This window comes from Myotis myotis, unplaced genomic scaffold, assembly GCF_014108235.1.
Source record: "Myotis myotis isolate mMyoMyo1 unplaced genomic scaffold, mMyoMyo1.p scaffold_m19_p_16, whole genome shotgun sequence".
Classification (NCBI taxonomy): Eukaryota; Metazoa; Chordata; class Mammalia; order Chiroptera; family Vespertilionidae; genus Myotis; species Myotis myotis.
Window position 1 is genome coordinate 13,673,151 of NW_023416320.1, and position 14,511 is coordinate 13,687,661.

At 40.5% G+C, this 14,511-nt stretch overlaps 1 protein-coding gene across 17 annotated transcripts in view; it reads left to right on the forward strand.

The window, feature by feature from the left end:
* The first annotated feature begins 587 nt into the window (after positions 1-587).
* The window catches only part of RIMS2 (regulating synaptic membrane exocytosis 2), a 342,905-nt gene continuing 328,981 nt past the window's right edge, over positions 588-14,511 (forward strand). For 7 of the 17 annotated variants that reach the window (XM_036338012.1, XM_036338009.1, XM_036338014.1 and 4 more), the window contains exon 1: positions 590-865. In XM_036338012.1, coding sequence (XP_036193905.1) covers positions 690-865 — 176 coding nt within the window. In that variant the 5' untranslated portion in view covers positions 590-689. Of the gene's footprint in view, positions 866-14,511 lie in introns of all 17 variants that reach the window. The other 10 variants (XM_036338001.1, XM_036338008.1, XM_036338005.1 and 7 more) reach the window with 3 other exon arrangements.

Consider the following 14,511-nt stretch of genomic DNA (forward strand, 5'->3'; position numbering starts at 1 on the left):
GACTGTCCGGCGCTAGCCCCGGTCGTCCCTCCTCCGCTTTCGCTTTTCCGCTCTAAGCCCCGAGGGTCCCCGGCCCCGCGCCCCCGCCCCCCCACCCCCGCCCCGGGAAACCAGCCCCGAGCCCCCTCCATCCTCCGCTCCCGCCTCGGCGCCCCTGCGGCTCTCGGGACGCTGCCTCCCGGCGCTCGGGGCGAGTGGCGGGGACTCCCCGGGCGGCTGGATCGAGGCTGCCGTTCTCCCCCCGAGGGGCGCGCGCCCCCCGCCCCCGCCGCGGCCGGACACACTCGCGCGCCGCCCTCGCGCCCGCTCCCTCCAGTCACCCCACCCTGAGTCCCCGCCGCCTTACTCCTCGCCCTCCCCGCCGCCCCGCGCACGCCGCGTCCGGCCCGGCCTCGCCTCCCGCGCTCCTCTCACCCGAGCCGCTCACTTGCCAGCCCTGCGCCCCCGGAGGCTGGAGAGACGCTTCCCGGAGCGCGCTCCCCAGCCTCCCTCCCCCTGCGCCCGCCCTCCCCTCCCCTCCCCCCGCTCTTTCTTTCTCGGGGGCGGGGGGCTGTCGCCTCGGATTGAAGGCCATTGATTTGTATGTATTTGTCCCGGCGCCGGAGGCTGCCCCAGCCGCCCGCGCGGGTGCCGCCGCCGCCAGCGGAGTGGCCTCCCCGCGTCCCTAGGGCGGTCAGGCTCCGCCAAACATGTCGGCTCCGGTCGGGCCGCGGGGCCGCCCGGCTGCCACCCCGGCGGCCTCCCAGCCGCCTCCGCAGCCCGAGATGCCCGACCTCAGCCACCTCACGGAGGAGGAGAGGAAGATCATCCTGGCCGTCATGGACCGGCAGAAGAAAGAAGAGGAGAAGGAGCAGTCGGTGCTCAAGTAAGGACCCAGCTCCATCTTCCCGCCTCCCTCCCTGCCCTCCGCCCCCACGGCGGCTGCCCCGCGGCCGCCTGCGCGTCCGGGATCGCCGCCCTCCCTCCCGCCGGCGGCGCCCGGGCCACGAGGCTGCCGCCGGCCGGGCTGCTTGCGGGGTGTGAGCGCGGGGTGGTGTGTCGGCGAGGGAGGGAGGGAGGGCGCCGAGGCCGGCGGAGGCGAGGGCGGCGAGCCGGGGGACGTGGCCATCTTCCCGAGGTCCTGCCTGAGTTCCCCGCGGGCCGCCTCGGCTCCGGGGCCGGCCCGGGTCGGGGCTGAACCCGGCTCCGCGCGCCTTCCCGGCCGCCGCCCCCGCGCGGAGCCGGGACCGGGGCGACGGATCCAATATGGCCGTGCACAGGTGCCAGGGCCGGCCCCGGGGAGGCGGGCGAGGACGCGGGAGCCGGGGGCCCGTCCCGCGCTGCCGCAGGGCGGCTCGGCCCCGGCGCGGGGAAGAGCCGAGTGGCCCACGGTCGCCGAGGCCGGGAGGGCGGCGGCGCGGGCGAGGGGCCTGTGCGCGGGGCGCCTCGGTGGGTGTGCGGCCGTCGCCATCTTCAACCCCTCCCCCGCGGCCGGCTCCAGCACCCTGCGCTCCGCTGCTCTTCCTGTTTGCAACTAGGAAATCTGCTTAATCCTTACGAGACTCGAAATCTAAAGAGACTCCCGTGCCTACCACGACTGCAGTTTGGGGTGCTTCCCACTCACAGCCTCGGCTGCCGGGGTCTGGCCGCGGGGGGCAGAGGGACGGCGGCGGCGGCCAGGCGTCGGTCGCGGCGGCAACTTCAGCACCGGGAGCTGTCCAGCCGGAGCCGGGCGCCGCTTGCTTCTTAGTCTAGCCAAGCGATCTGTTTCTACAGGTTTGCTTTTAAATGCTTTGCGGTGATTTGATTTCTCCGTAACTGTGAGAAGGAGATGGTGCAGAGGATTTGTAACCTTTTTATGTTTTTTTTTTTCCCCAAACTCAACTTTTTTCTTTTTACTGGAATTTTCACAAACAGATGAACTTAGTACAGTTTCTATGCCGAAGTGGGGCCGTTCTTCTGTGTGCTATCACATCTACTTTCCCATATTCTCCACAGGAACACACCGTGGAAAGTGTAGAATTCCTCTATGTAGGAACGAAAGCACTAACCTCTAATCATGTAAATTTTAAAAAACAGGTTGTTGACTTCAGTAGTCTTTTAAAAACATGTATTTTCTCTTCCCTATGATTTTATTTAAAAAAAATACATTTCTTACTGATTTCAGAAAGGAATGGAGAGGGAGAGAGAGAGAGAAACACAAATGATGAGAGAGAATCATTGACGGGCTGCCTCCTGCACCCCCCACCCCGGGGGTGGAGCCCGCGACCCAGCCATGTGCTCTGACCGGAATCCATCCGTCACCTCCTGGTTCATAGGTTATCGCTCAACCACTGAGCCACACTGCCAGGCCTTCAGTAGTCTTTAATACACTTACAAAGAAATAATTTTCTGCTGTTATAATTACAGTATTTAATGAAAAATATTACTTTAAATAATTTATGATAAATGCATCAAATATTTGTACACGTTTGAGAAAAATCCTAAGTATCACTTAAGGACTAAGAGCAAATGTATTTCTCACATATTAACTGAAATAAAGAAGAATTGCTTCTTCAAAGATTATTCCTGGGTTGAACTACTTTTTGGGACTGTGATTTATTAGTAGGCTTGGAGATGAAAAAGATTGAGAGATTTAAGTAGCTTATTTCAACTGATAGAAGAATAAAGCATTATTTGTAAAAGCTTTTTTTGAGCATGTCCCTGACTTCACTCTGCTACATATACTGACAATTCCAAGCTTTGGATGACTTAGAGCTGGGCATTTAGATATATTAATATATATTTTTATTTTATTGCTATAAAATTAGCATTCCCAAAATGATGCTCAAATAAAATAGTTTTATTTATTCGACCCACATATTTAAATGTAGAATGTATTTTTTATGTCATTATAGAATGCTAAATAATAGCACTTATTGGGAAACTCACTATAATTTCAAATTTATTTATTGTTCTAATGTATATATAGAACTTTAAATGAACTTTTGAATATTGAATTAAGAATTACTCAAACAATATATTATACTAGAAAAAAGTTGTGAAAGTGTTGGCTATTTAGGTAGGTACACATAAACCTACATATAATACAATTGTGCATTCATATCTTTACAATTTAGGGAGCAACATATATTATCTAAATGTATTCAGTCTATGAATTTACATTGATAAACGTATATTCATATTTATTTTAAATATATATGTGCATTTCTACCTGACTTAGTCTTGGAAGAGGTCATAGCTCAAAGTGACCTACATGGCTTCAGAATTATTTTTTTTTTTCACTTTAACGATAACTTATTTGGAGATTAAAACATAATATATTTCAAATGTAATTATATATGTTTTTTAAAAGTGCTTTTGTCTTTTGTAATAAAATAACAGTAGGCCAGGAAAATGAGAAAAAGAATAAACTTTATATATAATTATAATAACAAGAGACAAAACATTTTCAAGAGTTTGACAATTTATGAAGTAATATATTATCAATATAGGATATTAAATTTCACATATTGTATATAAGAAAAAATACTAGTATTCTTCAATGGCTATTATTCACATTAACTTTGAAGGGACAAATATCTGGCTGTGACTATACTATATCCTTTGTTTCTCTTTAGTGATATCCATTTAATTTCATGTTAACATCTATTCTGAAAGAAGGTCATGGACAGAGAGAAATAAACTGAAAATCAAAGTCATACCTGCTATCTTTTAACAACTATGTTAGAAAAAGTTGGATGTGTGAAAAATTGGAACTATTTGAAAATATTTTTGCATGATCTGTGAGTTTCTGTGTTATGTTAAGTATTCATCCAAAGTTGGGTATGCATTATAAGATGATATATGGGAGTACAGGAAAAAATATTTAAACTTACATTTCTATTTTTATTTGAAAAAGAAATTGAGCTTTACTAATAGTTAATATATAGATTGACAATATTAAGATACATATAATTTACTTATAAATATTTGTGTATTAAGAGGTTCAGGCCTGAGATATTTTTAATGGGAGAGGTGAGACCACTATAGTAATCTATTGCCTTGGGCGCCGGAAGAGTGAAAACGATTTATATTTAATTCTTAGCAATGTCTTCCAAGCCTAGCTGAACATCCACATACCTAGGAAGTTCTATCACCATCAAATAATACCATTTTACATGTGAGTGGGATACTAGAATTTTGGAAACATTTTTATTTATCTATAGATCCCTAAATAGATCAATATTCCTTTTTTTACTCTCATATGCATTCCATTAATATTTTCAGTTTGGATAATTCTATCAAATTCTACAGTGTCCTTTTACTGATTAATGTTTTTAAGCCTTTTAAGTTGTTTTTCATGACTCTAAACTTCTTGAGGGCAAGAATAAACTTATTGGAGTTTGTGTTTTATAGCATCCTTAAAGACCTGTGCAAAGTAGTTACCTAATAAGTAATGTCGATTTGACTTGTGGTAAGTTATTGAGGTAGTTTACCAGCTTTGTTGGGAAAATGGAGAATTTATTTATTTATTTATTTATTTTGAAGAAAAACATAATTTAAAAGTTTCTATTTTCCTATTTTCCAGTGAGGCTTTTATTTTTATTTTTTTGGGGGGGGTGGGTGGGTGGGGTGATATAAGAAAAAAAAAATAGAGGAACACAAACCCACTGAAATCAATAGAAAGGTATTCATTCAGTAAATATTTATTGAATTTCTACTATGTGCATATCACAGTCTTTCAGATGAGGTGTTTTTGTAACAAATTAGAAATTATATTTCTTGATGTGTAAATTATCTTTTCTTCGATCTCAGTTTAGGTTTTCTGTTAATGTCAAGGGGATAATTTCCTTCCCAAATAAAGGAAGATAACAAGTAAAAATTTTCCTGATAGAACAAGGTAATAATTTAGCTTATATTTAAAACAGATGAGCAGTTCTACATTTTTTTTAGTAATTCAATTTTAAAAGTGCTTTCCAAAGTTAGTTTGTAAACTTCTTTATTAGGTAATATGTGTGTGTATGTATGTTTATATATATATATATACTGTATATATACAGGACATAGTACAAAGTTTCTTACAAAATTTCCAATTATTTCCCTAGTCAGAGGCAACTACTGTTGCCAGGATATTGTATAGTCTGCCAAAAAATTCTGTGTAGAAGAGTAGATATGTGTATATATCAAATATTTTGTGTTTGTGTGTGCACATGCATGTATAGGTATATGTGTGTAAACAAAAAACACAAATGTGTCCTGAAAGTTTACTTTTTAGAAGATAATTTCCACACCCATTAATATATAGTTGCCTCATTCATTTTAATGGCTGCGTAATATCCCATTTTACAAATGTTCTTTAATTTCTTTAACTAGTATATATTTTTGGATAAGTTGATTCTAATTATTTTGCCATTAGAAAAAACACTATGTTAAATATGTTTTATTCATATATCATTTTCCCATATGTATGAATATATCATGGGGATAAATTTTTAGAAATGGAATTATTTGGTCAAAAGTTCAGCATATTTTAAATTTTAATAAATATTTCCAAACTTACTTTCATAGAGGAAGTATACGTAAGTGACATATACTAGGGAAACTTTCCAGCATCATTGCTAATTCAGTGTGTGGTAATCTTTGCCAATATTTTGGTGAAAAATATGCCATTATTGATTTAATTGCAGTTTTCTTATCAGTGAGGACCTTTTACATTTGTGTAGAGCCTTTTCTGTTTCTTTTCCTATTGCTCATTTTTAGTGATCTGGAGAAGCTCTTTATATGTCTTTTGTTTTACAGTCTTGTTTGTGCCTTGTTTTACTGGTCAGGATTTTTTAAAAATGTATTTGAATTTATTACTTTTTGTTTTGTGGCTTGGGATTGGCGGTAGACTTAGAATGACCTTCCTCATTCTAATATTTAAAAAGAACTACCATATTTTCTTATAGCTAAATGAAGATTTAAGAATGTGGCATGTCAGATAAATGATGTAATTTAATTATGCAGACTTTTAAATAAAAATGATTATATATATATATATAAATAACCATGGCCATTGCCAAAAATTGAAAACCTATAGTTTTTAAGGGTTCAAAATGCATTCTAAGATTTTAATTGACATTTTATGAGAAAGTACCTAGTAAATTCTTTACATATGTTCTATATTTTAAGGTAACTAGGACAATTAATACATTCTTGTTGACAATACCTATTGACAAAGAACTGATTAAACTGCATGATGAAGAGGGAGGTAACAGAGGCAAAGGTGATGGACCAGATGGACTTTGACCTCAAACTTTACCAATTGATAACTAAGTACTAGCTTATGTTATTAAATCCTCTGAGCCCATGTTTCCTCCTCTGTATTATCAGGCTAATATTAAAACTCCTGTCTTCAGCCCCCCAACTTTACCTTTCATTTGTGAAAGAGAGTCAGTGCATGGTCAAGAAACGCACTTGAAGTGGTTCAGAAAGTCTGCAGCAGAAGGTTTAAACAGAAACGAGTCAGGAGAAGAGATTGGAGAGAAGGCAAGGATCAGAGCTTAACATCCTGTTGTTATGCTGTTCTTTCCATTTGGATTTAATCCTAAAGGACTGTGTTCCCCGTGGGTGGTCCATTATAAGTGGATATAAATGTTTTTTTGAATGAATGATTAAATCTGGCATTGCCTAACAGAGTGGATAGCAGCTAATATCTCAGGAAATGATTTCCTTTGGGATTTAATGGTAAAGAAGTTTCATTGTTTACTTCTCTTGGACATGAGAGCTATTGGCTATGACATATGGTGTATGCTATTAATTTAATATCAAGCAGTGGGCAACAAATGAAATCACTGAAACAAAATATATGTAATAAATATGATTTTTCCATTAAAAAACATTTCATTTAATAAACATTTGTTCAAGGATGTGAGAGTTTAAGCCACCTTTTCCTAGTGATAGTCCACCCTTTTTTTGCTATGGTGTGGAATATTTTTTACTTGAAATAGTTGTTAACATTTTAGAAACCATCACCAACAGAAATTTCCTTGAGCAATGGCAAGGTGGTATTGCAGGGGTGGAAAGCTCAGTGGATCTTCAGAGAGAATATGTGGAATTGGATCATCTCCTAGGTGTGCTTAAAAAAACACCCCCAGAATTTTAAAATCAAGGGGACTTGAGCACAGACATTTAAATGATCAGCTAGTACAGAAGGGTATGCACCTTTGAGGAGAAAGCATCTTTGACCAGGTTCAGTTGATAAGTGGCTAATAAAGGATATAAAGAATATTAGCATAGCCCTAGCCGGTTTGGCTCAGTGGATTGAGCGTCAGCCTTCGGAATGAAGGGTCCCAGGTTCAGTTCCGGTCAAGGGCACATGCCCGGATTGCGGGCTCAATCCCCGGTATGGGGCGTGCAGGAGGCAGCCAACCAATGATTCTCTCTCATCATTGATGTTTCTGTCTCTCCCCCTCCCTTCCTCTCTGAAATCAATAAAAATATATTAAAAAAGAATATTAGCATAAAGAATATTAGCATAATGGGCAGTGCCACTCTTCTAGTATGTTAACAAAAACAAGTTAACACGGTAACGAAGTTAAGCCAAAGAAGTGAACCAGAAGGTGCATGTCATCAACTGTTTCATCTGAGGTAACCTGTGGCTAAGATGGCCTTAAGCAGAGATTCTTTGCTCTACCTGTATCTCATGTTTAGTTTCTTACAATATTTCCCCCTCACTTTCCAGTAATGCTCTTACAGTGAATCCCGTTCTATTTTTGATATAATAATGAGAGCCATGATACCTCCAGAGACTGTCTTGTTGTGGTACCATAGTTGTCTTAGCTGAGCTCTGAGAAGGCATATTGTGGAACTGGAAGAAAGAAGTGGAAATTCTTTGAGGGTAGTATTCAGTTTTTATCTTAAGACTTGTCCACACAGGCTTTTCTTCGAATTTGAATATATGTCTGGAATTGAAGGAAGGAACTAGCATTTGTTCAGTGTTGACTAAGTGCTAAGATCTAGGCCACAAAGCTTCTAAGTACCAGAACACAGATCAGTACCTAGATCTTTCTAACTCCAAAACCCATTTATTTCCCTGTCACATTGCTGTTAAGTCTTCTGGAAAACAGTTAAGAGTCTAGTGCTTAAGGGCTTGGACTTGAGTCAGACAAATGTGGGTTTGAATCCCAGCTGTTACTTGGTAGCTGTGTACGTCAGTGTGTCTGTAAAATGGGGATAATAACACCTACTTCAGAAGCTGTTATGAGGATTAATTGAGTTTGCATTTGTAAACCCATTAGGATTCCTAGTTCATAATAAATACCATTGATGGCTGTTTAAACTAGAGAATATCAATCTAGGTTATCATCAATAAATACTTTTATGAACCCCCAATTTTTCAATGCCCGTTGAAAGGACATTGTTACTTTCTTTAATAAAGACCCAGATCTTCCAATAGTATTTCTTGTATTAGTTTTCTACTACTAACAAACTTAGTGCCTTAAAACAACATGAATTTATTATCTTACAGCTCTGTAGGTCAGAATCTGACAAGGGTCTTACTGCACTAAAATCAAAGGAATTGGCTGTGTTTCTCTCTGGAAGCTAGAGCGGGAGGATGTCTCCTTGATCATTTAGGTTGTTGAAAGAATTCACTTCTCTGAGGTTATGTGATTGAGATTCCCCATTTCCTTGAATGCTGTTCTAACCTCCTAGCGGCCTGCCTCTCCCTAGTGCTTGCGCGTGGCCTCCTGTATCAGTGAGGTGTTGAGTCCTCCTGATGCCATCTCTCCGACCCTACTTCTGTGGGCATCTCTCTGCCCACAGCTGGGAACGTTTTTTTCTCTTTTAAGGATTCATATGATAGATTGGGCCCACTAGATATTCCAGAATACTCTTCCCCGCTTAATCACTTCTGTGGAATCCTTTTTCGCTGTGGAAGAACACAGATGTACACGTTCCTGGAATTAGAATGTGAACATCTTTGAGGGAGCCATTATCCTCTGTACATTTCTCAAGTGAGTGCCACTTGGGTATATGTTTTTTATAAAGTAGAGATTGTTGCCCTGGCCGCAGTGTCTCAGTGGTTGAGCATCGACCTATGAACCAGGAAGTCACAGTTTAATTCCTGGTCTGGGCACATGCCCAAGTTGCGGGCTCAATCCCCAGTAGGGGGCATACAGGAGGCAGCCATTCAATGATTCTCATCATTGATGTTTCTGTCTCTCTCTCTCTCTCTCCCTCTCCCTTCCTCTCTGAAGTCAATAAAAGTATATTTAAAAAAATGAACTGGAGATTGTCCTCTTATTTTTTAAAAATGTATTTTGCTTTCAGAGATACAAATTCCAGAGTGACATCTCTGAAATAGTATTTTGCAATGCACTTTTCCATGGGTTCATAATACTTTATTGCCCTCAAATTGCTGCCAATCCGCTCTTCACTTTTTATTTATTCAACAGTTTATTCCTGAATTAAAATGTTATAACCGGGGGGTGGGTGGGGGAGGTAGGGTTGGGGGTCTGGGGACCAGCAGTGTGAATTGTTCTGGGCTCTGCACATCAGTGCTTTTCCCAACTAGTCATTTTCGTTAATAATTGTATTTATTTGTATAGAGGGAGGAATAAATAATATTGTCACAAGACTAATGTATGAAGAATTCTTGAAATCTTTCCAAATGCAGTATTTCCATTATCATTTAAAAAAGACTCAGCATGTACTTTATATTGCAGTACGAGTAAATAAAGATTTGGATTTAACCTTTTGACAAGAATATGGTTTCTCTTGGAATGTTCGGTTGAAGAGCCATTTCTTCCTCTACAATAAGGGTGCCTGTTTTTCTTTCTTATAGTTATTAGCCTAGAGGTCTGACTTAGTGAAAAGGTACAGTATGTATTATGACTTAAACTTTATGTCAGTATTTAAAATACAAATTGTCTTAGGTATATAAAACATTAAAAGTAGCTGTGAAGTAAAGTAGAAAAAGAGTCCCAGGCACTATGTAGTTGTAGTGTTATGTGATAGGATCCACTAGATATCCAGTCAGGAGACAAACTAAAATAGTAATTTGAACAGAAACATTTTAATATAAAGGATTAACCGATAGCACTAAGCAGCCACCTCTTTTAGGGCCGAGGTTCAATACACAAGCAAGGAACAAACTTGGGAGAGAGCCCCCTGCCTCCATGGCTAAGGCTGAGACTCAGCCCCTGTGGGGGGGTGTGGCTGTGGCTCATTGCTGTCACAGTCTGGGGCAAACCAGCAGGACATCCTCTGGGGGGTGTGGCGGTGGGTGTCAGTGGGGCTTCTGAGAAGCCGGCTGGAGTGCTCAGGAAGTTCACTGGGGAGCCACCCACCGGGGTGTCAGCGAGACTTGGGATTCTGCCTGCTGGAGTGCTGCTGAAGCTGTTGGAAAAATGCCCCCATAGGGTGCCGGTGAACCCTGCTGGGAGGGTGAGTGCCACCAGGTGTCCTGTACACTCCTGGCAGCCAAGCATCCCAGAAAAGCTACAAAGCACCCAGAAACAGAGCAAGTAGCCCCTTATTCAGTTAATGTCCCTCTGGCTCCCTCTACTGACAAAGCGTAACATGGTGCCAACTGGTAAAGAGGAAATAGTCCAGATCCAATGTCACAAAGCAGGACAAAGAAGGGTGGGTTTGGCGCTGAGAGGCAATACATTTATACATTTACAGTAGGCTGTGCCGTCCCCAAATATCAGTAGCATGAAACAACATAGGTTTATTCTATTTTCTCTGGCTCACTTGGGATCTCTACTCCACGTTGTCCTTAGTCTGGATCACAGGCTGATGGAGAAGCTATCTGGGGCATTGAGAGCAGATGCAAAGAGGGACTGTGGTAAATAGCAAGCTGTCTCTTAAAATTTCCTCTCAGAATATGTATACAACTTCCGCTCACATTTCAGTGGCCAAATTAACTAACATGATTATGCCTACCTCAGGGTAGAGAAGTGCAATTCTACCATTTTTGGAGGGAGAGTCAGAGATACGTTAAAAAAAATTATAAGATTGACAGGATTGGCATTAGAAAATTTGGCAATCTCTGGAATAGTTATTTAAAATTCTCCCTTTAAAATTTTGTTTTATTTGCTTTGCAGTTTTTATGAATTTTAGTGAAAAGTAGCATCAACATAAAAATTGATACTTTTGACTTCGGGTCACACAATGAAGGTATTCATGTGTGTAAAACAATGAAGTTGAAAACAATTTTAAGCAGCAGGGAAAATGTTTTTGAGGGTTAGATACAAATAGGCTTTAGTTTTATAATTTTGCATTAACTTATATTTACATGCTACATGAAATATAGGGAATGTCTCTTTATGCAGAAAAATGTTGTTTCATTCATGTTCAGTCTTGGATGGTGATAAAAACCAAGATTTAGAGATCTGGGTTAGGGTCCCAGTTCCATCATTTATCTATAGTTTATTTGGAAATAAAGAAATTTATATTTAATGTTAAGTTAAATAATGATTGGCATATTAATTTCACAACGATTTTGTTAAATATTTATAATCACCTATCTTTGTATGTCATGTTAAAAAATTTGAATTTATCTCATTGGCATATTTGATTTGAGTGAAGAGTTTAGAAATAAGAGTATGATAGGGCAGTGGTTCTCAACCTTCCTAATGCCGCGACCCTTTAATACAGTTCCTCGTGTTGTGGTGACCCCCAATTTCATTGTTACAAATTGAACATAACTAAAGCACAGTGATTAATCACTAAAACAATATGTAATTATATATGTGTTTTCGATGGTCTTAGGCGACCCCTGTGAAAGGGTCGTTTGGCCCCCAAAGGGGTCGCGATCCACAGGTTGAGAACTGCTGTGATAGGGTCTATTATGTCAATAAATTCATTGAGTTAGTGTCAAAAAGTCTAACTAGTGTAAGAATTGTCACCAGTGTGTTTCCACTGGTGTTGCCACTCTGTGGTCTTCTGTCTCTATACTGGGCTTTCCTTGTATTGCTTGTACCATCTTAAAATCAAATTTAAACCATCCCCTAGTTTAAAGGCCTCTTTAGACTTCCTATTGCTTGGTAAAGTTCAAACTACTTATTTTTGCTTACAAGGTCCTTCACAGTCCTTTCCCAACCTGTCTTTTCCAGCTTCATCTTCCACCTCTTTCATAAATCTTTTCTTTGAGCTATAATAACATTTTTACTATTTCTCTAGCATTGAAGTAGGGAAGAGGGATATGTATGGAATAAACAATTCAGTGACTTAATATAAAAACTTATGCTAAAAACACCTTTTGAAGAGACTCAGATAATGATAAGGATACAAAACTCTCATTATTCGTTTTCTTCAGCTTCAATAGGAATCTTTTGGAATTGTTTTGGAACACATGCTTCCAATCTGCCACCAGATTTTGCAGCGAGAATTTATATAACCATGCCATAGCTCACAATTTACTGTCTCACAATTTACCATATGCTTCACTATTTCCAGTGTTTTCAAACACTGTCTATTTCCCACCCTTTCCAGTTCACATTTCTTGGTTTTATCCTGGCTTTTACTCACAATTTCCATTCATTTCTGTGATTCATGAATAATCTCTGGTATAGCCTTCCACTTTAGAGTCAGTTTCTATTCTGGTTCTCTTTCCTGGAACTTTTACTAGACTGTTACAAGCAATGCTTAATCCTCAGTTTAGAACTCCTGACTCCAGGCCTACACGCAGCACTCTAATCTCAATTCTTGTTTTTATGGCTTTGCTACTTGTCTTTTACCTGTGTCTAAAGTTACTAGAGTCAGAAAGATTATTATTTAGAGTTGGGCTGGCTTTTGTAACAATGTAAGATAGTAGTTCTAGTAAAATTTTTCCTTTTATTAATCTTGTTTTTTGTCTTGTTAGAATATAGGGGTATTTCTGTAGTCAAAATCTAATCAATTAAGGTAGCTTTATAAGTAGTTGGATCTTCCCCCTCTTCACCCCCTTCCTGTTTTTTGTTGTTTTTTAAATTTTTATTGTTGAGATGATCACAGATGTCCCTCTTTGTCCCCACATTGCCCTCCTCTACGTAGTTCCCACCTTGCCCCAGGCCTTCACCACACTATTGTCTGTGTCCATAGATAATGCATATATGCATATAAGATCTTTGTTTAATTTCTTCCTGCCCCCTCCCCCCCTCTCCCCTTCCCTCTGAGAATTGTCAGTCTGTTCCATTTCCATGTCTCTGGTTATATTTTATTCACCAGTTTATTCTGTTCATTAGATTTCTTATTCATTTGTTTTGATTTTTAGATTCAATTGTTGCTAGGTATGTATTTGTTGCCATTTTGTTGTTCATATTTTTGATCTTTTTCTTCCTCCTCTTCTTAAAGAATACCCTTCAACTTTTCATATAATACTGGTTTGGTGGTGATGGCCTCCTTCAGCTTTTTCTTGTCTGTGAAGGTCTTTATCTGACCTGCAATTCTAAATGATAGCTTTGCTGGATGAAGTAATCTTGGTTGTAGTTCCTTCTATTCATCACTTATAGTATTTCTTGCCACTCCCTTCTGGCCTGCATAGTTTCTGTTAAGAAATCAGCTGACAGTCATATGGACATTCCCTTGTAGTTAACTAACTGCTTTTCTCTTGCTGCTTTTAAGATTCTCTCTCTGTCTGTAGTCCTTGGCATTTTAATTATGATGTGTCTTGGTGTGGTCCTCTTTGGGCTCCTCTTGCTTGGGACTCTGTGCTTTCTGGACTTGTAAGTCTATTTCTTTTCTTTTTTTTTTTTTTTTTATTTTCCCTCCATACTTTATTTATTTTTTTTTTCAGTTTTACAGCTGACGTTTATTTATATATTTTTTCTTTTTTTAATTAAATCTTTATTGTTCAGATTATTACATTTGTTCCTCTTTTTTTCCCCCCCATAACTCCCCTCCTCCCAGTTCCCGCCCCACCCTCCGCCCTCACTCCCCACCCACTGTCCTCATCCATAGGTGCACGATTTTTGTCCAGTCTCTTCCCGCATCTCCCACACCCCTTTCCCCCCCAGGAATAGTCAGTCCATTCCCTTTCTATGTCCCTGATTCTATTATAATCAACAGTTCATTCTGTTCATCAGATTATTTATTCACTTGATTCTTAGATTCACTTGTTGATAGATGCATATTTGTTGTTCATAATTTGTATCTTTACCTTTTTCTTCCTCTTCCTCTTCTTAAAGGATACCTTTCAGCATTTCATATAATCCTGGTTTGGTGGTGATGAACTCCTTTAGCTTTTCCTTATCTGTGAAGCTCTTTATCTGACCTTCAATTCTGAATGATAGCTTTGCTGGATAAAGTAATCTTGGTTGTAGGTTCTTGGTATTCATCACTTTGAATATTTCTTGCCACTCCCTTCTGGCCTGCAAAGTTTCTGTTGAGAAATCAGCTGACAGTCGTATGGGTATTCCCTTGTAGGTAACTGAGTTTCTTTCTCTTGCTGTTTTTAAGATTCTCTCTTTATCTTTTGCTCTTGGCATTTTAATGATGATGTGTCTTGGTGTGGTCCTCTTTGGATTCCTTTTGTTTGGGGTTCTCCGCGCTTCTTGGACCTGTAAGTCCATTTCTTTCACCAGG